General features: G+C 38.6%; 1 protein-coding gene across 5 annotated transcripts in view; it reads right to left on the reverse strand.

The window, feature by feature from the left end:
- VTI1A (vesicle transport through interaction with t-SNAREs 1A) overlaps positions 1-27,915 on the reverse strand; it is a gene marked incomplete at its 5' end in the record, with an annotated part of 345,038 nt that overhangs the window by 128,159 nt on the left and 188,964 nt on the right. For 3 of the 5 annotated variants that reach the window (XM_034775963.1, XM_034775962.1, XM_034775961.1), the window contains 2 exon segments: positions 9,688-9,749; positions 14,398-14,468. In XM_034775963.1, the coding sequence (XP_034631854.1) occupies positions 9,688-9,749; positions 14,398-14,468 (133 nt within the window). 5 annotated transcript variants of the gene reach the window in all.

The following is a 27,915-nucleotide window of genomic DNA, read 5'->3' on the forward strand; positions in this document are numbered from 1 at the left end:
CACAACGGGGCTAAGGCAGGCTATCTGCCTGCTCTGGCCCTGCACCAATCCCGGACGCGGCCAGCGCGCCCCCACGGTGGGCAGGGGTCTCCGTTCACTGCTCCTGTCTGCAAGCATTGCCCCCTCAGCTTCCATTGGCTGGAAACGGGGAACTGCAGCCAATGGGAGCTGCGTGGGTGGCGTCTGCAGGGAGGGGCAGCGCAGAGCCATGTGACCTCCCCTCCCCCGGGGCCGGAGGGGTATGCTGCGCTGCTGACTGGGAATCGCCTAAGATAAGTGCCACCCGGCGGGAGCCCACAGCCCTCCTGCACCCCAACCCCCAGCCCTGAGCCCCCTTCTGGAGCCAGCACCCTATAACCCCTCCTGCACCCCAACCCCCTCCTGCACCCCAACACTCTGCCCCAACCGGGAGCCCCTTCCTGCACCCAAACTCCCTTCCAGAGCTTGCACCCCTCACCCCCTCCCGCACCCCAAATCCCTTCCCTAGACTGGTGAAAGTGAGTGAGGGTGGGGGAGAGTGAGTGACGGAGGCAGGGGGGAATGGAGTGAGCAGGGTGGGGCCTCGGGGAAGGGGCAGGGTAGATCCTGGGTCGCACTTAAATTCAAAAAATGATCTTGTGTATAAAAAGGTTGAAGACCACTGCTCTAAATCCTGAATTCTTCCCCATAGGACTGTTTTTTATTTTATCCCTTACCTTATCTCAGCATAGCAAAACTGAAATTAATTAAAAATGAAAACTAGCTCTTAAATACTAGGTAATAAGGGTAAGATTCTGATCTAACACCAATTTTTCATCAGTGTGAAGATTACATTGTTTTTAGTGGATTTGGTCCTTTAAACCAGTGTGTGATCAGAACCAGAGTCTAATTCTGGCTTAACTCTGCTTCTACTGAAGTCAATGATAAAACTTCCATTGTCTTCAATGGGAGCAGATTAAGAGGAATGCTGAGCATGTTTGGAAATCGCACCCATAATGTCTAAATCGGGTTCTTCAAATTATGGAACTCAACAAAATATCCATGGGGTTGTCTTCTGCCTACTAAACACCATCCCTATTCTCTTCTACATGTTTCCAAAATAAGCAGAACAGTCTGCAATGTAGACGAATGGCTTCACAAGAAAAATAGTTGTAATTCTTGACAATATTTTTGCCTCCCTTTCTAGATGGGTGAGGTAATTTTTTTTTTTTAAATTAGACCAGAAGAAGAGCTCTATGTAAGCTCGGAAGCTTGTCTCTCTCACCAACAGAAGTTAGTCCAATAAAAGATATTACCTCACCTACCTTGTCTCTCTAATATCGTAGGATCGACATGGCTGCAACAACACGGCATAGATATTTTAAATATTTTAAAAAAAAATGTAACAGATTTCACCTTTCAAATTTTGGTCAATTTCCTATTTTCTGTCTCACTCCTCTCTTCATACTGAAATTTCAAACAATGGAAATTCAATATTCTTACCCATTGTGTCTCATCTTAAGCCAACTCCTGAGCTCAGATATACAAATGCATAAGGCCAACAAATTAAATAGTCCCTGCATTTGCAAACCTCGTAGCAGTCTGTGCACAAAACTGTAGTTCGGCAACATCTGAGCTCCTAAATGTTGCATGTTAGGACAGCTATGGATTTCTTCTGCATCTATGCTCCAAAAATCCACAAATAAGGCTGACTTGATGAAAAGTGGAGGTTACAATTAAGCTTTGTGCACCAAATATTTATATCCTTCAGACTCCGAGAAGGGCAGAAAAAACATATTTCCTGAGCACCAGTTATTTCACGCTCATGGTAGAACACATGAGCCTCTTTAGATGCAGTCACAGAGATGCTGTCTATCTACATATGATTTTGCTTATCTTTCAACTAACTTGAAGACCAAAGTGTAATCTCTGATAAGGCAGGATTTCATGCAGCTGTGATTATCTCAACAGGACTTTGTGTTTATAAACAAATGTCTTAAATACACTGCCTGATATGCAATAAGTATAACCGTAGGTATATGTTGTTCTGTGGCAGTTACAGTGTGAGTTGTGTTAAAACATGTTCCTCAATTCAGTGCTGGCCTTAATCGGTACAACACTGCTGACTTCAGAAGAGTTGTGTCCAATTATGAGAACAATTTACACTTCCAGCTTATGCTGTGGTTTCCCTACTTCGTCCTCATAGCATAAACAATCTGATGAACATTTAAAATATTTTCATTTACTGCTTCACAATACCACCTCTGAGAGAACTCAGCCGAACAGAAACTAATCATGCCCACCGCGAGAAAGCACTGCACCAATTTGCTGCCATGAGCTATGACTTTCCATGATGTTACAGTTATGGCACATGCCACTTATTTTGGCTACGGGATGTCACTGCTGACTATGAAATGCCTTTTGCTTCACTCCCATAACAAAATATTATAAACTTTACTGTCTTTTTAAACTCTAATCTCTTAGTGACAGTTAGCATATCTCAAACACAGTGCAACTAGAGGGGTCGTATGCTATTTAACCTATTTAACTATTCTTGGTATATGTAGTCTAGAATGATCTAGTGTGGAGTAGTATCCATTAAGACCCTGCTCCTTCTCAAAAAACATAACTGTGCTTTTGATAATGCCATTTCCAGCTGTTCAGATGAACAAAGTTGATGGGGCTGTGCGGGAGCGCCGTGGGAGATCAGGAATGGAACAAGTGAGACAGTAATTCCAGTGGGTTTAAAAAGGGGAATGGAAAAGAGGGAACAAAGGCCATTGCCCATAAAATAGAAAAGGGGGAACATCCTAGGAAGGTTGTTGAGAGTAATGTCCATAATGGGCTCAGAAGGTCAACTGGACCCAGGGAAAAGTCTTCCAAAATAAACTGAAAAATAAAACGGATGTCCAGCATGTGATCTGCACACTTCTGCCTGAATAAGCGAGTGACAGGCCTAAGACGTGACACAAAGATAACAAGATTTCAGCAGTGGAAATGCATAGTCTTTTTTATCCTGTGTATTGAAAATATTAAAATGAAAAGATCAATTCCCTTTCTCTTTAAGATCTTGTTTGCCTCATTTCAACCTCCGATTAAATTTTTATCCCTGCATTACTAACCTCTAAAAAATTGGGGTTTTGCAAAGGACACTCTGGCATACACTGACCCTCAGGGGCATGGCTTGCACTGCTGAAATGATCATATATGGCCTGATTCTGAGTGGTGCTGAGCATTTCCTGTGGAGAATCTTCAATGGCCACTGCTATCAAAGGGCATGACATTTGCACAGCACTGTGCAAGAAAAGCACCCTGACTTCCACAATGGGCTCACAGGAAGTGTTTCTTGTGCTAAAAGTAAAAGCAGAATATGATTTTCGAAGAGCTTTTTATCATTTCCACACATGCAGAATGCTGTCTGCAGAAAGCATGGCAAGACCTGAAAACTGGCTGTTAACTGCTCATTAATTACCAGAAATGCATCTTGAAAAATATATAAGAGAACACTTCATATCTGAAATAAGAACACGAAACGCAGTGAAAAGTACACTGATTTTTTTAAATTCTTCTTTTTAGTACTACTGATACATGTCTCTATCCTTAGCATAACTGGGGAGGAGGGATAGCTCAGTGTTTGAGCATTGGCCTGCCTAACCCAGGGTTGTGAGTGCCCAATCCTTGAGGGGGCAACTTGGGGATCTGGGGCAAAATCAGTAGTTGGTCCTGCTAGTGAAGGCAGGGGGCTGGACTCAATGACCTTTCAAGTTCTAGGAGATAGGATATCTCCATTAATTATATTATATAACTTTACCCCTTTATTTGACAAGTCTCAAAGGTTTACATGTTTTCTGGTTGGAATTCCTAATAATGAAGTATGTTTACCCTTAGGAATTATGCTGACATTACAGTTAAGATTTCCAGATGTTTTCCCTATCACTTCAACAAAAAAATAAGACTGCCTGTTAAAATAGGGAAAAATGACTAGAATGACCAGTAGTAATTAGTTCTCAGATTTGTTCTGGCATAACATAGGGCAATAATATGTTCATTATTCAAGGAGTACCTTGTGATTAGTTGTGCCACATAGTTTTTCAGTTTCATTTGGATAAGACGGCATATTTCATAATCACAAAGGAGTAATTTAATATTAAAATACAAACATTTACTTTAGTGTAACATTTAAATTACAAATGTTGAAATTTAGGAAATGAAAACAAAAAGTAATGTTCTCACAGTAACATTAAAAGCCCACGTTATGCATCCTGTGTATTTTATGACATACATTTAATATAAACACTATAGGCTAGTTTGTCACTTTGCAGCAAGCCCTGAGTATGGGGCAGTGCATAGCTGTGTTGCCCAAGGAAAGGACCAAGGGTTAAAACTCTTTCCCTAGCTCCCACTTTTACTTCAAGTTAAGGGGACTGCTCACATGCGTAAAGTTAAGCAGTGCTTAAGTGCTTTGCTGAATCAAAGTATAAGTCACTGGATTAAACAGACGTGACTCTAGATACATGACTGGAAGCAGACATTTGCACAAGAAGGTACCATTTCAAATCACTTTTCAGAGTAGAACAGCACCTTGAAGTGTTTTTTTCTTTCTGCACTAGAAAACTGATGAAACAGATTCTACTCAAACTTCAAAAACAAAATTGCCACTGCAAAGCATGCAAAATTTCTGCTGGAAAGGAAAACTTATCCAAACGCATGAAAATGAGGGTTATAAAGACAGACCTAATCTTACATTGAACTATCGCAGTGCATTTGAGATCATAAAAGCTTCCATCAGAATTACTGCAGAATCAAATCACACAGGCTTTGCATTGACAGTGAGAAGGGCTTTTACTCTAAAGAAAGTTTGATTGTGAAAGACTTTTGGGATGGAAACAAGCAAAGGTGGGTAAATGAGGAACTCCTTTGCCCAGCTGTTTGTATTTGAATGGTCTCTCTTGCTATTTGTGAGAGTGGTGATGTGGGCTAGGCAGCCAAGGAAGAACTTCTGAGAAAGTGGAGCAGACCATAATTAATTTTTTGAGTCTCAAAGAGCAAAGGGATAAGCAAAAGAGCCTGGTGGATCCATTGCTCCCTAGTCATTCGGCCAAACCATTCTGTAGAGGTGGCGCACATGTCAGACCTGGGAGGCAATTTCCTTAAAGCTGGATTCATCTCATAAATAAAGACTAGTCCTCTTTGCAACAATTGAAATATTTGAAAACTGCCAGGAACAAGAGCAATTTGTATAAACGGCACATTTTATTCACAAACTGAGGTGCAGACTCTCAAGGGGGTTTCCAGGGCACTTATTAAATATAATGAAACTTTGGAATGTTGAAAAATAAGTGTAGGACTAAAAACCTTTGGAGTTCTAAAGGTTGATGAAAGTTTGGCTATTGGAAATCTGGGCAGTTATAGCCAAATATTGCTGGGAACAATCTTAAAGAAGAAACTCAACCACCTTTACCACTGGGATAGAATACTTCTTATTCCTGGTTTTACTAGTGGTGGCAATTCATACAGGTGTTGGAAATTCAGATAATTTATCACCTGAGACTTGTATACTTTTTGCCTCATTTCCATCAGCTGGAGCTAACGACTGTGTCCTGTTTAAAATTAAATTTTAAAAAAGGTCCTTTTATATGGGCAGATGTGTTCATGAGTTTTCCAATATATCTCATATAACGACTCCGAAGATGAAAATCTGAATTATTAGAAGGTAGAGTCATAAGGTCAGAAACCATGATGTTCTACAAGAGAAAACAATGTGTAATTTTGGAGGGTACTAGATACTTTTCTTAATAATGATGATGTCAAAAAAATTCTTGGATTCTACATCTCCTGAAATAAATGAATTTAGAGGAAGAGTTGGTGCTGAATGTATCTGCTATTGAGACATTCACACCTGGAATATTTATTTGGCTACTGTTTGATTTTGTTTGCTTTCCGTTAGGCTGTGTGGGGCTTGGAGACTCTCCAAAGAGGTTATCCCAAATCTTTGTTAAAGCTTTTCATGGCTATTGACCTTGATCATGGACAAAAGAAAGGCAGGGAAATTGTGTTTATCAAAATGAAGGGCTCTCATAACGTGTGGTGGGATTTATACCTTTCCCTCAATCTGTCCAACAAACTGTGACCTGCTAAGATCATGGAAGGTTGGAGGCGGAAGGATGGAGGATTCAGATGGGGCCTCATTATGAGATTTGGAAAAGTTGCATTATCTTATGTGTGAATCTGTTAGCTGGAAACTATAATTGGAATTTTGCTGACCTAATGTTGTGTATTGAACATTTTAGATTTATCATTGTATTAAATTTTGGGTGGTGCCGAGAGCTATGGATAAGTGACAACCAAAATGAATAATTAAACAGTCCCTTAGTCATTTTGATTGATCTTCGCAAATTCTTATCAGTTCGCTGATCTTCTGAATAGTGAACTGTCTAAATACAATATGCCATTTTAGATGCAGTCTCAGTTTATGTTCTTTTCAGGATACTGAAAATACCTGCATATTTGGAAATGAAGATGGATTACATTCTAGTTTAAGTGAGGAGACAGTTTTTAAACATTCATCCTAGATCTCTCTTCATCTGAATACCCACATGCAGCTATTTGTGCCAAATTAGCAGTAGGTAATGAATTCTGATTCATATGAGTCAGCCATTTCCTGTAGTGGTTAGAGCAGCAAACTGGGATAAGGAATTCTATTACTATTCTGCCACTTGATTCATTGTGTGAGCTATGAAAAGTCACTTAACCTGTGTCTATTTCAGTCCTCCAGCTGTAAAATAGGGATAATGTTTACTCGCCTTTAATGAAAGGTTCTATACAGCTGAAAAGTATTTACCATCAGTTTGGAGCATAAATCTGCATTGAGGTTCATAAGCCTCTCTAAATATGTAATTCCTTACTACATTTGACCATGCTCACAAAAGAGGATGGTTGGCCTTTCCCAGTTATACAAATCTGAACAATTACACTCTATACATCACATTTGTAACCACTAAGGTAGGCGTACAACTTCAAAGAGTAACAGTAGATTCATACACGATAGCAGCAACTACAGTGTTTAACTGAACAATATTTTGTCTATCTGATAACTGTGAAATATGGCCCTACATCATTGTTCTTTATTGGTTCCAGCAATTCAGTGTATGTCTGTATGGTACTTAGTGTGGTAAGCAGTATTAGGCTCCAACTGCCAATCTATGGTAATTATTTTCCTACACCTGCACCTGATGTAGTTCTTTGCTGACTTCCTGTTTTTATCTCTTATGATTGCTCCTCAATGGCTAAACAACATTTAGAAGCTGCTGAGACTGGGATACCGCTGGACAGTTTTTTCATTATAGTCATGAAATATTATATCACTCCTGGGTACTACCTGTTTGCTAATAATGTCCTGAGAAAATTTTCAGAGCGTCTCCTACTATATCAATTACCTCCACATGGGCAACTCCTTATGCTCATCTGTATGAATTGCACAGATATACCCTATTTGCTTGGCCTAAATCTTAACCTTTTAACCAGATGGGTGATTCAGTTAGGCTTTTTTTTTTTTTAAACAAAGAAAGAGAAAATCCACTGCCCTTCTGACATACAAAAAACACGTCTTTTTAGTGTTTGACTACATAATCCATTTGTCGGAAAACAGAGCCTCGGGTATATTTCACAAAGGTCATATTTTTCATTTGGTTTATGGAACACTTATAAACTAGGACTCCAAACTGTGATTCCCAAACACAAAACAAAGTCAAAGGTTACAGCATATGTTTTTGTTCCAGCCTCTTCAAATTACTTGCAAATGTATTCAAACACAATGTGAGCAGATACTTTATTTTATTGAAAATAACAGACTACAGAGTCCTGTAAAAAACAAGGCTGAGCTACATCAAGCATAAACATGGAAAAAATACATTGGTTTAGAAACCCATAAATCCTTATTTGAATCTGCCAACCTGAAAGCCAAGTATAGCCCGAAAAAACTATTTTTCCTAAATGCTATGTCTGATTAAGCCATACTATTAAATGACAGCTGAACTTTAACATTAATATGATATTATTTAAATAACTGCATGATTTTTTTTACACTAAAAATGATGAATGATTTTTGGACAGCTCAATTGACATAAAGCAAGAAGCTCCTTTAATGAGAGTTGACAAAATGGAGACATATGCAGAATATTCGTTACAGCTCATGTCGCAGGGCCCTTCCTGGGGAGGCTATGGGTTGTTTTTTTTATATTGTCTACAAGCACTGAAGCATCTCTTTCAATTGCCACTTCCTTTCTCCATGGATTTTGAATTTAGCTTGTGTCATTTACATATTACTCTTAATCACAGAGTTTTGGATGTTATGGTTCAGAGTTGGAAATGTGAGAAGTCTGTGAAATGGAGGCACGAAGAGCAGTTATCTTAACCTTTGTCAGCTGGGTATACAAGGAACTAAGAAAGCTATTTTCTGAAGGAGACTTATGGAGAGATAAAGCTTGCACTGAAGAATAACTTATAAAATTCCGTTTGCCAATATTTTCCAAGGCTAGCAATTAATCGCTAACTTTGCTTTTTAAAAAAAAATCCAAAGTTTTAGCTAATTGGCTTGAACAAATACACACTACAAGAAGGCTTGCATGTTGTGAAGAGCAACTTAGGAAGGGTCAGCTCATATCAACTTCTTGCGGAATATTCTATGAATAATCTATTCCTTAAAAGTATCATTCCTAGCATGTCCAATGCCACCTATAATTAGGGTGACTATTCTTTATGGAGCCAACTATAAGTCTAGAAATACAGACATCATAGTGCTACAAGTGTACTGCTTTGCTGAATAGATAACTCTATGTCCAAGGATTCCATTGGCTAAAACAAGCTTTCTGGTAAAGGTATTGATTTAAATTCAAGGTGGCTGGAAATCACTGAATATCTTTCTCATCCTCCCTAAAATCCCAAGTAGATTTTTAGGATGTTGCAATTTTTTTCTTCACACTTCACTTTAAATCCCAAGGATACATTTCCATAATATTACACCACACAGGAGTAGCATGCTCAAAACACAATGTTTTAAAAAGGATGTCTCCCTAGTATGTTCAAACTAGAATGAATTATTTTAAATTATGCTCTGAAGATAAATTGTGTTATAAATATAAAACAATCAAATTTAAACTAATAGGTTAAAACACCCAACTGTATACCCAGGAATAATGGGTGCTGGATCTTCATTAAACAGACTATTTTTAGAATAGGATAAAAAATGACAAATAGTTCAACAAAGGAGCCACACCTCCGTTGCGGTTGTACTTATCATCCTGTTTGGCGTGGTGCTCTGTTCCCCTCTAGTGACACCTAGCCCAGCTACAGACTGACGAGTCTGCTACAGCTTTGGCTAATGGCCCTCTAGCTTTTAGCTCATGCAGTAGAGGCTCAAACACTAAGCTTCAGAGGTCCCAGGTTCAATCCCGCCTGCCGACAACCAGGGTCTGTCGGCGTTACACAATGGAAAACTATTTTATAGCCAACCTAAATTCTTTTCCTAGTTTGTTCAAAACTCCTATGGTAAAACTCCCTCTCATCTGATTTTTCCTCAGTGAATGCTTCTGCCAACATCAATATTTAGTTTCAAGAGATTCTGCGTACTGGATTGTGAGGGAAAAAAAACATGCAAGTTAGCCAAATGCTGAGATATAATTAAAAATAATAAAGCAGATAGAGACAGAGGCATCCCTACCTTGTCCTTACCTTCGCAACATTCCGGTTAGGATCCTGGAGCTCTTCCCCAAGTTTGCATCTGTTTCTCTAAGCTGAGGAGAAGAGGGTTATATTAAAAAACAAAACAAAACACATGCACTCCATTAAGTACAAACAGCAGAGAGTTCTATTGTATATTGGTTTAATCTTCCTCAGTTTTAGCTCGCATTCAATTCTAGTAAACCTCTGAAATTTAAGTGTAGATTTTTTTTCCTTACATAAAGATGAAATCTGTGAAAGATTCAACAGTGGATGTAACAAAAAGCAAAGGCTCTACAAATAAAGATCTGAGGAATAAAATGCATTGCAGATTGGTATCTATATTTTCTGGGTGTGTGCGCGCGTGTCGTCTGTGTGTATCAGTCCTATGAATGTTACTGGGAGTTAAATGAGGGTACCAAGGGATGAGGAGATACCCAAAGGGTTAGCTATTCTTGTTTTTTCACATACTATTCTTTCAGTTGTTTTCATAGATGCTCCAGACAAAGCAATCTGAAGGAAAAACAATATCACAGAACAATGTCATATTATTGCTACAGTGGAAAATACATCTTTAAAATATTTCCATAGTGCTTCTACAGCAAAGTTTTACATATTTGAAATATGAAAGTAGGGACTAGTCTTACAGTTTATAGCAACTTTAATTGAAACGGATCTCAAAACACTTTACAGATTGTGCAAACTACTAATAGATGGGTGTATATGAGATTATATATCATATTATAATTATATTATAATAGCTTTTCCCACCCCTTTGGTGGAAAAAAGGTAGAGGTTTAACAGTGCTCAGCAACACTACAGATCCAACTGAACATAATTAACTTGCTTGTTATAGAGCTCTATAGTAAATACTGCATTTTAGGCAAATGTCAGATTTAAGAGCAGTTTTCAGTACAAGAAAAGGGAGGCTATAGATTCAGTCTCACTATCTCTCTGGCCTAATAAATATTTAAGTATTTATACCAAGTGAAACAACTCAAACAGGAGAGACTAAGAGAGAATAGCCCAGAGAATAGCTGGAGAATAGCTACCCCAGAATAGCCAATAGCCTGGTGCTTAAGGCACTCGGGTTGCAGTCTGTGCTCCAGAGAGGGGATTCAAACCTAATTCTTCTACATTGCAGCTAAGTGATCCAACCACTGGTCTACTGGATATAAGAAGTGGGGCACTACCACGGAGGCCTCTCCTCCTTGGTTTTGTGAAGTGCCTAGGTCCCCTTGGGAATCTATCACCAGGTTTCCTTTGTTTTTTTAAGAAAATGTTTAAAAATGCCTAAAATCAAAACAAACCTTTCATTTTGGGTTGAACAAAACATTAAATACGACCCAAAACTGTTTTTTGGAAGTTTCTATTCACTGAAAATGCCCAAAATGTAGGTTTCATGGTGACCCGAAATGAGTATTTTTTTCCTTCAATTTTTGGAACTGCCAGTGAATCAAAAACTCAGCTATTTGCACACCTCTACTGTCTTCTTCACAGACAGACAAGACAACAAATTTGCTGGTTAATCCCGGTTATTTTACGATTGTAAAAAGCACCAATCTTAAATTTCAGTATCAGACATCAGATGGGAAGGAACCTCCTCAGTCATCGAGTCTTGTTTCCTAATCTATCTTTTCTGCACTGATAGCAAAATCAGGAATAAAGCTCAGCAAAATCTAACAACTCTAGGAAGCCCTTCTTTGAAATGCATTGTAAACTACAACAATTTTCTCTGAAGGGGAATAAGAATAAAAACACTATAGAGACACACGTGTACAGAGACACAGTGCAGTTGAAATCTAAAGGGGAAGGTGAAAGGGAAACTATAAAATGTGTTAGTTCCTCCCCCCACACTTGATGAGAGAAGACTGTTCTACAACCTGCTTAAGCAGGTGCAAAAATAGGAACTGAGGGACTGTGTTGGTGGGGAACCTTTATACCCTCAGTTACTTAGATCTTTATATCAGAAGCTTGCACCTCCCAAAGGCTGCTTGGAATGCCTCCATGTCTCATGTGGCAGAGTGACAGTTAACCACAAGAGAGGGGATTTGTCTGGAGAGTTCATGAAGGAGACAGGTATATATATTTATTTTCTAAATTTTACCACACTTCATCCAACATTTACTTCTTCATTATGAATTCAGATTTAATGGGTTGCCTGATGATTCAGCAGGTAGGACAATCAATGCCTTACTGCTATCAGAGACTTCAGTTTTGGAGACAAAACATATTCTGCGTTATAAATCCATAAAAAGTAAAAGGGCAACTAAGCGGAAATCTCCAGATAATGAAGAATTTTCGCTATCATAAGTTACACCCAACAGTACCTATTGAATACCTAGTACACAAGGTGCATTAAGAACAGCTTTCATTTTCTGATCTTGCAAATATTTACTATCATGTTTAATGCTCACCACTGAGAGTAGTTGCATTCACCACATTTAGTAGTAAATGACTGTCAGATAGGACCTTTAGTTATGAATGTCTTATATAATATTTTACAGAATTATTTTGTGGTTATATTATTTAATTAAATGCTACTAAAGAAGAACAAAGTAGAAGGATAGGAATAATTGACACTCCCACACCCCCACTTTGAATGAAAAGGCAATGTAAGCACATGTGTGTGCTTTCCAGTTGCTCTTTTATTACATGTAATGATAGGCTCAAACATAGCAGGTCAGAGGGGGAGGGTAATATGGTGTTTTCCCTCCTTCCTTTTGTTATAAAAATAAGTTTTCTGCTTTTTACCTTTAAATATCAGGTCCTAACTTCCCTCTTTTTGCTGGAGAAGTTTGGCAAACCTAAAAGGTAAAATCACTGCTCAAGGTAGTGATTCTTAGATTGCCACTATCCAGGTCTGACAAAGTTCACTAGCAAAATGCGGGCAGTCAGGACCTGATATTCCTAAGGTAAAAACAAGCAGAAGAAAAGTTAGACCAAATAGGCAAACAGCCTAAAGGAACAGTAAAAGCACAACCTCTTCTCTTCTGCATTGGCAGAAAACCCAACATACAGATTTTCAAATGATAAATGCACTTATTTTAAAACAAAATATTTCCAAGATAACTCTTCCTCCATTTCCCTCCTAATACATGAGCTCGCCAATGAGTGCAACAACTGATGACAAAAAACCCAGCTACGTCAAGCCAGAGAATTCTGTTTTAGCTGGTTGCAATGTCATTAGCTGTTGATGTACAAACCTAAAACCTCAAGCATGGCTGGCAAGTGAAGATAAAAATGGACATTCAAATAATATGTCTTGGTCATACATTGAATAATCTGTTATTCATACAGATACATTGGGGAAAAAAACTTCGTTAACTTTTTATGTGAAATTGGGAAGGATAATCTTGTGGTTAAGGTTTGACAGACTTCCTGTGTGACCTTTGGCAAAATGGGTATAACAGTACTTCCTTTTGGAAGGTGCTTTGAGATCAGAAAATGAAATTCTATACAAGTGCACAAGTTTTTAAAAATTGTTTATTTTAAATAATAGGAGAAAGAAGGGAGAAGGAAATAAATGAGGTGTTGGGACTGAAGGAGTTGAGTGGTATGGTGGGAATTAGAAAATCTTGTCTATTTTACTGATAATTTTGTATTAATCTCTAAAACCCATTATTCTTCTGAACCCTGCCCACTCCTGGTAAATTAAATGACTCTCGCAATGTGGTTCCCGCCATTTCCTTGGGAGTCTAGTAAATCTCTTTGTGGGATATTCTTCCTGATATGCAACCTACATCTTTAATTTCTTAGATCATTCCAAATATTTTTAGTTATGCTCCATATCAATCTTAAATTAATGCACTCCTTCCCATCTATGGAGTTTACATTTTTCAAACAGAGGGAAACTATTATAATATCTTTAATGTTTAGCCAAGCTATATACCTCTATCTATACATCTAACTCATTTAAACTTTACTATAAGTAAATTCAACCAATTAGTCAATATTTTCTCAGTAATGAGGGGCTAAGAACTGAATGCAATATTCCAGTCCAGCGCAGTCATATCTGAGTCCTATAGAAAAAGTCTTATCTCCTTGCTCTGTAACATGATGCCTCTGCATGTGTAGTGCAAAGGTATTGGCCACTGAGGGACAATGGCCTCCATCTTTGGTCTTTTAACAACAATTTAGAAAATGGGATACAGAGATGTGAGCTAAGATCACAACCTTCAAGTGGACCTCATGCCACAGACATATGCTGTCATTTGGATCTAATGGAGACCTGAAAACAGTAACTAAGAGGCATATAATGGGACTGAGTACTAGGAATTTGAGGTCTTGCATTTCTGACAACAGGTCTTTGGATGGCTTATGACTGGAGGCTCACCAGTCAGCTTCCTAGGAAAATGTCATTCCTTCTTGACCTTGCTACAGGCGGGAACAGGAAGAAACTGAAAAACAAATTGGGCTTGAAAAAATTCCAAGACACACATTTATCAGGTCTGATTGCAGGATTGGGGCCAATTTCTTCCTTGCAAATGCAAACCCATTGACTTCAATGGGACTACTTGTACTAGTCAGAGTTTGCAGGATCAGGCCCATATTGGACTTTTACTTTTTAATAAGTAGTGATGGGTGGTGATTACATATTGTGATATAATAGTTGACTTATTTAAGGTTTTAATCAATGTACTGGATTATTTCTGCTTGCACAGTGAACTTGCCCAAAGCACACAAAACCCTACACCAACAATTCTTTATCATCAAACTTACCCTTTCCCGAGAACGCTGGATCTTCTCTCTGTCTTGGCTCAGGTTTTCCAACATTTCCTGTCCAATCTGCTCTGCATTAAAAAAATCAAAATGTAAACCATGAAAAATACAGCTTTTCTCTGTAAGCCCCCAACATGCCAGGTTAAATTCTAATAAATATATTTAAAGAAAAACAGCACTGTAATGTATGAGAGAGCCTCCCTAAATGGAAAGAAGAAATAATTAACAAGCTTTAAATGTCTTAAATAGCATACACATGAAGAAGTAACCATCAAACCAGAAGCTGTCACCTTGACAGTCTAATGAGATCGGTTAGGCTACAGGGATTCACGTTCATCTTTGGTCTACACAACAATGGCAAGAAGAATTTCATACTTGTTCTGAAGGGTGGGAGTTCATACTTCTCACATGTTCTTAACCTTTGTCTCTCCCCTTCTTTTCCCTTGCTGGGAAATATCAGGAAGTTTTTACTAAGAGATACCAGCACAGTTATGGAGCTACTGAAATAACAGACTTTAGTGGAAGGCCTTTCTCCCCTAACTCCACCTGCTACTAAAATGAAATTCTGTTATTTTAGTGGTAACCCCGCCCACCCTCCCCAACACAATGGGTGTTCTGCTTTGCTCCACTGATGGCACATCAGGATGTGTCTAGCATTTCTGGCAGGCCTGGAGATGTGTTCTGTTGGGCCTCTTAGTATTTCTGATAACAGTCACATTAATCAATCGGTTGGCATCATCTCTTGTTTATATTTTGGCTGGTTGCTTCCATAGCCCGTGCTGGACTAAATAATTGCAAAATTATAGGGAAAATTCAGGCTTCAAGACATAACACAAAGGCTGAGAACAAGGGCAGGACTTTCCTTTTGAAATAACTTTCATCTCATGTTAACCTGAAATAGCTATTACAGATATGCACGTATAAGAAAATAATACCACCTAGTATATAGAAGAGATTTCCATCTTCAGAGCACTATACAAACATTAATTAATCCTCACTACATCCCTCTGAGGGAAGAAAGTAAGTTATATGATCCCCATTTTACAGAAGGGGAAATGGATACAATTTGCCTCAGGCCACATAGCAAGTCTGACACAAACAGAAGTTTCTGACTTCCAGTTCTATGCACATTCCTTTAGGCTGCTCAGCCTAGCTGTGCCAAAAACAGAGTACCCAAATCAAGTATATTGTATATTTCTCTAAATATCAACAACACACATTGCTATTGCTGTGTTACTGAATTGTGAATAAGCAAGATCTTGACATTTGATTCTTATAATTGTAGAAAAAGACAGAGTCAAAAAAAAATCAGTAATATATCAACATAGCAATACTTACAATTTTAAATGGGGACATTTTCAGGACATGATCCAACTTTAAGCTGCCTTAAACTTTTTTTTAAATATGAGGCAAAGAAACCCTGGACATCTTTTTTTCTCCCTTAATAATAATCTCAGTGCACAGTGATATATATTCTGTCAGCTAAAGACCAAAAATATTCATTGCAGTTTATATTGCTGGACCCGTTGCCAAATACAGTACAAGTAAGATAAATATTTCCTCAGATATCTGACCACAAATTGGCATCCCCATTATGCTATCTTGTCCCTGCTGGGTTGCAGCTTTTTACTTTTAGCTGTATATACAATGCCTCCCAAAGGTGAAACGTGGTAAGATATGTGGTTACTGAGTTAAAAAGCTGTAAGGTGGAGTACAGCTATACAGATGATAGAGTAGGAAAAGTGACTCAAGACTCATCTGCATGTATGTCCCATAACCCACTGGATGAAACTATAATGTGCTTATCATCAATCACTATTAAAGCATTTAAAGTATTGGAATACATGAAAGGATACATATATTCACTGTATTTTTTAAGAAAAATATCTTATTTAAAAAGTAGAGTAAAACAATCAGACAAATTCTAGCAAACTAGTGTCAGCTGGAAATATTTATTATTCAAAATTTGGTGTGTGTGTGTGTGTGTGTGTGTGTGTGTGTGTGTGTGTGTGTGTGTGTGTGTAAAAAGAAGAGTCAGGAGTAGATTTTCTTTCAAAGGAAGAAATAAAAAACACATTTGCTAAAATGGTTTGGTATTTCACAAACAAGACTCAAAAATATCTTTGTAAGAGGCAGCTATATATTTTTATATGCCAACTTTAAGAAAGTTACTGTATTTTTTCAAATCTTTTTTTCCTATCCACGGTATGTTCACATTCTTGGCTTTTTATAAGGATTTAGTTTAATTTTCTAACCATCAACGTGACAACAGCATCAACTGTAACTGAGAGTAATCCACCATCACTTTGACAAATAGTGTATTTTCCTCTCATTGCTGATGACTGAAGACATCAATAAATAAGGAAGGAGAGCATGTCAGCCAGACTATCACAAAATGAATTGTTGATATGATACTTAGGGATTAAACCTTCAGCCATGAAGTTCAAACTGGCACAAGGGTCCGAGAACTGAGAAAGCTGCATTTCCTTTCCAACAATCTCTACAGATACATAACTGGATGGATCATCAATTTTACAGGAGTTGTTTTACTCTATATGCACTGCATTTGATGATCTTTGGCCCTTTTTGGGCAAAAATAACAGCACAAATTGAAAGACGAGACCTAACGGAGGTGACACTAGAATTCTGGCTACCAGTTTGAGCATCATAAATTGCACCCTTGATCTAAGCATCCTATAGTACAGCTCTTCCACTCTCAGAACTTTTAACTAAAATCAGTGAGACTTTTGCAGATGCAAGGTCAGCCGAGTCAAATCAATAATGTTTAAAAAATAAATAAATGTAGAGAAATGCACACAGGTAAATGATATAAAGCACCTCTTCACTTTTCTCCAAGACTGCAGGATTTCCATGGGCAGGGGAGTAGCAGAGTTAAGCTCTTAAATAGAACAATTTACCACTTTGATGTTATTGCTGTGTGTTTGCTATCAGATTACATTATATTCCTCATGTCCCTGATGTTTTCCTGCCACTTCAAACCTTCACCAATCTTAAGAAGTAAATGTATGCATCTAATCCAGGATTGCAGCTTAGATTCTTTCAGACTACTTATCTTGTTGAATCAGTTACTGGGCTACTACAATTAACACAGTGGCCAGTTTTATAGAGTATGTTGTTGTTCACATGCAGGCATTTAGGACCAAGACAAGAACCTAAGAGAGGTCAGATATTGTAAATGTGCTGTATTCATGGAGCCTTGTGTCAAGACTGTAAGCTTTTGATCTTAAACTATTTTTTGGGGAAGTGGTGTGCATGCCTGTGCCTGGGTAGTGCCGGGACGCAATCAGTAGATGCTGCTGTAACACAAATAAATCATAATTATGTTAAAATTAACTGAGGCCAAGTGAGATTCTGAAAGTGACCTAAAATTATGTTCTAAAAATTACAGCTAAAATATCCCAAAGCAAAAGGCGTAAAAACCATTTATACCACTATAATTTATGTACTAATTGACACAAGGCAAGAACAGTCAATACACACATCACAACATAGTTTAAGAATGAGATAATAAACTATAATAATAATAAAATACAATCCCGCGCAAAGACAAAGTCATCATTGAGCATCAGGCTTAAAAGGACAACAAGTATCAGGCTTCCCAGGCCACACATTTATTTTGCCTTGAAGCTGTTAAAATCAGGTGGGGGAAATCAACTACTTCATCAATGAGTAATTTGACAGTACCACTATTTTTTGCGTGGCCTTCTCAAATGATGTTTAGTTCTATATGGGCAGGTTGTGCAAGCAACAAGATGATAATATCACTTCCCAGAGTTTTGCACATGATCAGATGCATAAATAAAGATGCTTTGATATATGGTTGAAGTTGTGAAATGAATAGTCATGTTCATGGCAGCCCCATTCAAAAATAGGGGTGCAAAGCAGTTACCAAATAGAGAAAGGAAAAATCTGCAGGAAAAGTATTTATACTTACAAGAGTCTAACAGGATATTGAGAGAATGGAAAGCAAAAAAATAAAAATGAAAAAACATACACAGTTATTTGAAAGCATCCCTTTAACAGCGAATCTACATCATAGGTTTAATTTTTTTTTTCTGCTAGTCTCTCATTTTCTTTTTCATGCATAAAGAAAAACCAAGAATCCTTCCATGGAATTTATAAAATGCATATTTATCTATCCAACAGACTGGAAAGGCTCGTTCACAGCTATACTGGTCTCTTGGGTAAATACATTAGTCATTCTTTAAAAATGTGTATTATTGACTTGAGTGATTAGAGAGGCTCTTTCAAAATCAGTCTAGCCTGTAAGGTAAATAAATGCTTAAGTGGTTTGAAACCAAAGAAAACAAGCAAGCAAAAATTGTGTGATGTGCCTGATGTTACATCAGCATTAAAAAGAACAAAACAAGCTGGATAGGACATCAATTATTGCAGTTTTGTGCAGTATATGTGTGCATGTGTGAGGGAGAGATGTGCATACATATGACTTGTACGTATTTTCCCAGGTTGCAATTTATATACAAATAAAAGCTCAGATAACCTCTTAAATCAGCTATTTCCAACCTTACTAAAATGGAGATTTATAATAAGACAATGTATGTTTTACACAGTATCTTTCATATCAAAAGTTCACCCCTTTGTGTGGTATATTCCTGCACTTATCAGTAAAACGCAGCACAGGTCTTGATGTGGTAAGAAAGGGTTGACTATAGGCGAGGACAAATTATAGGGAGAATGTTAGGTGGCTTGTTCAATACGACTTCACATTTGTGTTCTACATACAATACATAGACTTACTAGACATACAGAGGTGAGAGAGGGAGACAGACTGACTGACCACAGAGTGTGAAGTAAAGATAATGTTAAAGAATTAAAAAGGCTGTTCAGATGGTCAGGGCAGAGAGGTGGGAAAGCTGCCACCTGTGGTGGAGAGGAAGAGATAGTAGGGTGGGAAGGTCTAAGGCCCCATTTCAGGAAAGCACCTAAACACATGCTTAAGTGGCCTTCTTAAATATGGATGATTTCTGGAATCAGGACTTAAAAGAAGCATTCATCAAATCTATGAAAGATCCTGAAATAGGAAAGTATTTGTAGCGGGTACTGAAATGGACAGAAACCCAGTTAAGATCTTTGAGTCTGGGGGCATTTTCTTTTAAGGTCTCTATACTGGCATAAAGGGGTATACTGGCCCTTTAAGAGCAGAGAGTCCAGAAGAATCTGTTCCGGGGGTTGCAATCAACAAAGGCTCAGGAAATGGCTCTGTAGGAGAAAAGAGGAAGCAATCCAGTGAATTAGGAGTTGGATGGAGGCAAAACCCCATGAACCGTTCCTTTAAGGGCATGGGATCAGAGCTCCCTTCTTCTTTCAGCTAATCGGGAGAAGTTTGCTCTGGAGCAGGGCAGTATATAGAATGCGTTCTCCCTCAGAGCAGGGGAGACACTGATAAGAGAAGGAAGCCAGAGAGTTAAATTCTAGGGGACAGAGCTATGAGAAGTGACCCTGGATAGAGCAGCAAAGAACTCCATGTGGATGCCAGAAAAGCCAGAGATAAACCGAACCTTTGGATTGCAGTAATGGACTATTTGGAACTGTTTTGGGCATTAAAACAGCCCCCAATAGATGGTGGTCGGACTAATAAGAAAGGCTTTGGGGGATCTGCCAGGGCCCTGAAAGGTAGAACAGTGGGAGGTTGCTGCCAAGGGAATTCTTGCCATGAGGGATTGCTCAAGTGGCAGCAGCCCTGTTATGGTACGGTTGTCAGATTTTGGTCAGGCTAAAATTTGGGGAGTTTGGATTTTGAGAGTATCAAAGGGAGGGAATTACAGGAGGCGAAAACATCAATAAGAATTTCTGCAAAAAGTCATGCTATAAAATATTGTATGTGAGCAGTGTTCCAGAGGTGACAGCAAGCAATTTTACAGACTTGGAAAATATACTGTAGGAGACAAAAGAGTTCAGGGTTGAGTGAAAAGGTACCTGACAGCAGAAAGTTAATAAAAAAAAAGTACTGACATCTTTAAGTATGGTTACATAAGTGGAAGTCCTTACAAATGTATAAGTATGCAGTTTATATATCTATATAGATATAGAAATATATTTTTTTTCATTAGAAGAGCTAACAATTAGAGACAGGTTTCAGAGTAACAGCAGTGTTAGTCTGTATCCACAAAAAGAAGAACAGGAGTACTTGTGGCACCTTAGAGACTAACAAATTTATTAGAGCATAAGCTTTTCTTGAAGAAGTGGGCTGTAGTCCACGAAAGCTTATGCTCTAATAAATTTGTTAGTCTCTAAGGTGCCACAAGTACTCCTGTTCTTCTTTTAACAATTAGAGAGAGTCATTTTGATCGTTAGGTTATTAGATGACAAACAGGTTATTACTGATAAATCAAGGATTCCATGTAATGGTTATAAATCAATAGAGAGAATATTTGTAAAACATTAAAATAATGCAGCTTTGTGAAATGAAAAAGTTATGCTATTCAATTGACTAAGTGTCTGCAGTAAATGGGATGCTGATGGGTACATACAGGAAAAAACAGAAGTCCAAATTATTATTATATACAACAGGGCACTGGTTAGATTATATCATAGAAAGGATACTTAATATCAGCTTTGATAAGGTATATCAATGTTTTGTACTTTCATGATTTCAGTTACAAGACAGGGAAAAAGAAGCTGCCTGGTTGGTCTCACTATGAAAGCAAAACAAAAATTAAAAAAAAGTTCCAACCCAATTCCCAACCCACCTTAAAAATGCAAACCTTTTTAAAATAAAAACGTTACCATGAATTAAGATGAAAGTTCATAAAATTCAATTTATTGGTCAACAGCAAAAAACATGGTATTTTGCTCTAGAGATCAGGGAAACCAAAAATTCAGACTCACTGCTTTCTACAAAGGATAAAAAATATGGAAGAAAAGATGTATGAGAAAGAGGCCAGATGACATCAATACCTTTAGGAGCGAACTGTAGCAGTTTAAAACCAATGCTTCCTCTCCTCCACTGTTCCCTCTAAGCTGTGCGCGCGCACACAGATCCTAAACCCCGCGCACATGCGAAACACTGCGCACACAAAAATTTGCACAAAAGCACAACAATTTGCACAGAAGACATTTTTTGCGCACATGGCCTGTCAAAAATTAGAGGGAACATTGCTCTCCTCCCCCTCACCCTTTCGGGAGTGGGGAATCATCCAAATGAGAAGTTATAGGAAATGGCGGGGGAGAAGGAAGGAGGAAGAGAGATGACATGAGATGGGCTCAGTAACTTCACCTCTAGTAGCCTCTTCTTTTTCTAGGGCTTCTTACCTTTTCTAAAATTCTAACATACATCAATCTACTGGCATAAAAAGTACCCACCATTCCTCACTAACTGATAATTTTTTCTGCCTACTTCCATCACACATCTATCTTAGCTCACTTGCTAACATCCTCACGGCATCATTCACAGGAGGTGGCAGGCTTTGATTTGACTGAGGGCTTACCTATACTGAAGTCCAGCCATTGTTCTAACTATATGCTAGTTCTGCTCATCTGCTCCAAAATCCTCCCTTCAAATTTTCTCCTCCCCTCTTGGAGCAAGTGTTCAGAAAAGTACCTTGCTCAGTGCAATAAGACAAATATCCTGCTACCCCATTTACAATCTCTAATTTAAGTGAAGTTGGAATCAAGCCACAATATTTTTTTTCTCACTTATTTTTCCTTTCTATTATTCTTAGTGGAAGGGACTAACCTGACCATGTTAGAAACTCTATAGTCCTCTAGTTATCCAGACAACAGGTACAGTTCAGGCAGACCAAACTGCTCTATTAAGGTACCTTCCAGACTGCACTCTGGGGCTGAAAGAGCAGTTCATTCAATTCTTGACTTCTCTACTCAGACTGCCTCAAAGGTGGCAAAATAGTCACAATCCTGAGCACATTTGGTCTGGGCTGCGGACTCCTATCCTCTAAGAATTGGACCAAGACTATCCCCTAACTTCACCCAGATCCCCAAGCAGCCATGAGATGACAATGAATTCTGGCTACATCTAACCTGAGTTGAATTCAAACTGGTAAATAAAGGCAAAAGGCTCCACATTCCTTTGTTCAACAACTTTATATCAAGTAACAGGCAATACAAGCAATTATTTTGGACCCTGAGTATTGCTGCCTGCAAAGATTTAAAACAGGTGTGACTGGAAGGCAGGCAACTTGTATTCCAGTTCTTGCATCTGGCAGCTTGAGGTTCTGAAAATCATAAGGCTGGCTCAACTTCTGCAGCTCAGTTATCTTCAATGCAATAAACACAACTTAAGGCACATACAATTTAATGCAAAATAGGTTAGGCCCAGTAGGCCCACCAGCAAGCAGAAATCAAAATCAGTTACCCTACTAAAATGGCAGAAGCATCTTGGAAAGACAAGACACATTTTAAAGTTAAGTTGTGGGGGAGAGAGAGAGATTTTTAATGCATACCCAAATACACAAAGCCACTATACCTGACATACAAACAATTCTAAGTGAAAACAACATGGCCCACAAGTATTGAGTTTCAGGTACTTTGTCTGCAGTGATATTCATCATGTGCTTTTTTATTATTAAAGGAACCATTTATGAGGCTCAAATAATAAGAACTGGTCTTCTCTTAGTGTTTCACTTTCTGGACAGAGGAAAAGTCAAGAGAAGACTATATCTTACATTATTTCAGGGCCATAAATGGCTCCTTGAACCAAAAATGCTCATAAAAAACAAATCCAAAATCAAATATCAAGATATTTAGGTTTAGTCAGCTTTACCCTCATACCGTTATATTAAAAGACTCATACTGATATATTAAAGATTTATCCTGCATAAACTGAATCTAGAGCCTTATTAGAAAGTCAGAAATGCTGGGAATACAAGCAAGCATTCTGTGCATGTTTGATCTTTACTACTTCCATAGGTTAAGAGAGCTTTTTAACTGGACTTACACGCCTCAGCAATACATACTGAATGTGAAAGGAGAATATATTTCTTGCTGCACCCACATTCATATTTGAATGAAAAATAAGATGCTGGACTTTAGAAAAAACAAAACAAAAGGATTATTAACGAATTACATTATAAATTATTATTGTAAATTATGTTTCAAACTACTGACCAAAAACTGTTGATATTTATTCTGTGCAAAAATAGAGCCATGCTAAAAACTACATGCGATAAAAAAGAAAATTTAACAAAAACTTTTCTTATACATTGCAGAGACCACAAGGCAAGTGAACAGTTCAGCAAGCCAGGAGCTAGCTTCAGTGAACTCATTCTTTGAATACGAATTAGCAGCGCGTAATCGCAGCATATTTATGAGGCCTTTTGCCTGGTCCTTTTCTCCTGTGAATGCTGTATTATTCATTGCGTGTGCCCTGACCCCCGTGCGCTCCTGTTCTGACAAATCATACTTGATTAAGACAAATCTTTATTAGTTAGCTAGTCAACTTCCCCATTTATCATTTGCAAATCCCATTCTCCTTTCTGGGTACAGTAGAAGTGACTGAGACCATTTCCCCCCATATAAAAATGAAATGCTTGTTACTGACAATAAGTGCAAACAAAAGCCCAGGAGTCAGTAATAGAGAAAACAAAGCTTTAATAGGTATAAATTACCAACATGGCAAAACGCTAACAACAGCATATGTTAGCAGGGCTGAGGAAATGTTTATTAGCTAATACTTTCAATAGATTCCCCACTTCCCCTCACCCACTAAACTCTTTCTTGAAAACAAAATGTCATATATACAAACCGCATTGCAAAGTTGGAGTTTCAAAGTACTGAGGGTTTTTTTTTTTTTTTTAAGACTGCTGAGTAAAAGAGATTTTTACCAAAAAGAAAAATCTTTTAAAAGTGGATATATGAGAGGAGGCAAAATGAATTCAAAATTATTCATGAACCTTCAGCTCCATATGAAAATGTAAGAGGCAATTTTTTAAAACTTCAAGAAGGTGGCAATTTTTTAAAACTTCAACATAATGTTAGTGTATTCAGCATGCATTTTACAACTGGAAAAAATCTGTGATGTCTAATGCATGCCATTTTACTCATGAGAGTGGCTTTTGCTCAGAAATCAGAAGGATGTCCCTTCCATCCATCAGCGCTCTGTGTCTGGAAATGTGATGCTTCCATTTGCAAATGGAAGGATGAGGATTACAGATGATAGATGATCCAGAAATTAGGCTGCTACAATTGGACTGTGGAGATGGGTTCAATTCTCTGCTCTTCCATAAATTTCCAGTGTGACTTTGGGTGAGTCACCAAGTCTCTCTTTCCTCAGTTTCCCATCTGTGAAATGGAGATAAAAGTACTGCCCTACCTCACGGGGATGTTGTGCATTTAAAAATAGTCGTTTGGCTGTGGTGGTGCACACAGGCACTTGGGCTAACTGCCTGAGTGCGTAAACAGGGGGTTGCGTGGGACTACACGCCAGCAGCTAGCCTGAGCCATCATCTGTGGTACTACAGCCACACTGCTATTCGTAAGGCACTAAACTCAAGCAGCGTGAGTGTTTGTATGTCTACCTGAGCTGGGAACCACACCTCCCAGCTTGCTGTGTGGTCAGACCCTTAGGGATCTTGTCAGATCCACAATGCTGCTACATGCTCACGTGGCAGCTGTTTTAAACGGTGCTTTTTTTCCAATAGGTTTCTAATAAGACGAGTGTGACTGCTTTCTTCTGATGCTAGCTGGCAATGCTTAGCCAGGCCTTTGTCATCTCAAGATTAGATGAGCTGTAGTTGGGGCTACACTTTGGCTCCATTTAGAAGTTGAAGCTAGTCCAGAATGGAGCAGCCTGCTTATTAAGCAGCAGGTTTAGTCTACAGCATGCATCACTCATGCTCTTCGAGCTGCATTGGCTGCCTGCAGGCTCCCGGTGGCAATTCAAGGTGTTGGGTTTCCCTTTTGAAGCCCTAAAAGCGGTTTCGGTCAGGGTTACTTGAGAGACAGCCTCTCTCTTAGTTCCAAACCTCTTTCGTTACAATCAGCAGAGGCAGTTGAGCTGGAGCTGCCATTAAATAAAAGAGAAAGAACTGCCAGCAGGCCATTCTCTGTGAGGGCCGCTCACGTAGACTAAAACACATCTCCCATTCTGCTGGTCCACCAGAATTCAGATCTGTCAGCTTCCAGGACATGCAATAAAAGTCCTCTTTTCCCCATGCGCACTCGGAATGGGTCAGGATGAGGAAGGAGGTTGTTATTTGTTTGTTGTACTCTAACAGTGACGGAGTGGTATGATGATTGTATGCCTGGCTGGCAACAGATTTTAGTGATCCAGTGTCATCAATAATGGTTCTGGTTGCTCCTCATCTATATGCTTTATAATATCAAACCATATAAACAGTTATATTTCTTGGAGGTTGATACTTTTTGTTTTGCTGCATTGTGTGGCTACTTAGGGAAACACAGCGTGACCTGGCAAGGTGTTGAGTACACCGATTTTCATTCATGCTCAGCACCTCAAATGATCAAGACAACAATGTGACAATGTCTGAACCAGGTAGAGAACCCAGGACTGCTGACTCCCACTCCTAGACTCAAAGCAGGGGAACACACTGCCTCCAGCTAGGAACAAACAAACAAATATATTAAATCCACTGAAGATAGTAAAATACCCAGAGATTATTATTGCCATTTTAGCTATTTAAGTCTTCAGCACCATTTTCCAAATATACCTACAGATATAAATATTTTTCTAGTGAAATATAGAGGGCATAATGACCGAATGAAATTTATTTTATGGTCTACATATTTTCAATACAATAAATTCTAATTTGGAATATGTTTTCTGTTGAAAAAATGGTAAGATTTTAAAACAAAAAATAAGTAGCATGTTCTCATCAACTACAGTACATTACACTTCATCTTAGAAAAAACTACCAAACTATTTGTTCACCACAAAATATTATAATTATGCAATTATCATTAAATTGGTAAATCATTACAGCCTGACATTTTAATATAAACACCCAGTTTACAAACACAACTTTGCTGGAAATTTTCAAAATGTGTTAAACTGATGTCAGTGTCTCAGTAATTTCACAGTTTAAAAACAGTTAGAAATATAATGACTACACTACACTTGATTAAAGCATTTACAGCTCTAATCAAAAACTGACAGCAAGATCAAAGATGTTAACTTAAATCTCTCTTCTAATTATGTTTAAAATGCCACACCTCAGGCCTGTCTCTCCTCTTCTTTTTCAAACCAAATTCTGCTTAAGAAAGATCTAACACTTCTTAACAGTTCATTATCCAATAAAACTATTCAAAGCTTAAAAGCAATCTACACAATTAGTCAGGACCTCAGGGAGTCCACCGGTAGTCTTTATTACAGGGCTTCATATTAAAACACCTTAATTATATTTGTCAAATGGATTTCATTAAAACCCATCGTCACTTTAATTTTCATATTTTGACAGTGCTGGCATAGGCATTATTACCACCTGCCAAGCTAGGAACCACAGCAAAATTATCAAATTCCTTCAAATACTAAGCAGTTTCTTTTTGCGATGATTTCCCCCAATTTGGTGAATGTACCACAATTAATAGGAATAATTAAAACTGCACAAGACACATACAAACACACAAATTACATGTACAGCATATGTGTTGGAGGTGTGCAAATAGGAACCTGTATGAATACTTGGTTGCCAGCAGCACTTTATACAAAGATAAGACATATACACGGATGTGCCTGTGAATAATAAAGACAAGACATCAAACAGAATGCACTATTTAATCAAATGACAACCATCATGACTTGAAAGCAGAGGACATTTTAACTACTTTTTGTTATAGTCATATTCAACACAACTGATATGGGTTTGTGGTCATCTATTGTAACCTCATTTTTACTTTAGAGATGATTCATTTACAGTACCAGCTGTCTAAACATTAAATAATAATAAAAATATGTTTTATCCTATCTAAATACCAATGAACAGCACAGCACAATTGTGTCTCATGTTTATGCTACTTTTCTAATTCATTTTTTATATATCTATCTTTAGTTTTGTCTATAGCACTCATCGCAGAAGAAACTAAGCAATTAGTAATACTTAACAATTACTTGTAGTACAAAAACTTGGCACTGGTGTTCAGGGCCGGTGGAAGGATGTTTCGTGCCCTAGGCGAAACTTCCACCTTGCGCCCCACCCCATCCCCGAGCCCCCACCCTGAGGCGCCCCCCCTGCCCCAGCTCACCCCTGCCCCGCCTCCTCCCCGAGCTTCACCTCTTCCGCCTCCCAGGCTTGCAGCACCAATCAGCTTAGGCACCGCAAGCCTGGGAAGTGGGAGAAGTGAAGCAGCGACGGTGTGCTCGGGGAGGAGGCGGGGCAGGGGTGAGCTGGGGCAGGGAGTTCCCCTACGTGCTGCCCCCCCCACTGTCCCCGCTGCAGGCGGCCATCCCCGCGCTCCACTGCCCCAGCTCCCTCCGCCTAAATGCCGGTGGCGACCGAAGATCTGGCCGCCGCCGTCGCTGCTGAAGAACATGGCGCCCCCCAAATCCTAGTGCCCTAGGCGACC

This window comes from Trachemys scripta, chromosome 7 (assembly GCF_013100865.1).
Source record: "Trachemys scripta elegans isolate TJP31775 chromosome 7, CAS_Tse_1.0, whole genome shotgun sequence".
Classification (NCBI taxonomy): domain Eukaryota; kingdom Metazoa; phylum Chordata; order Testudines; family Emydidae; genus Trachemys; species Trachemys scripta.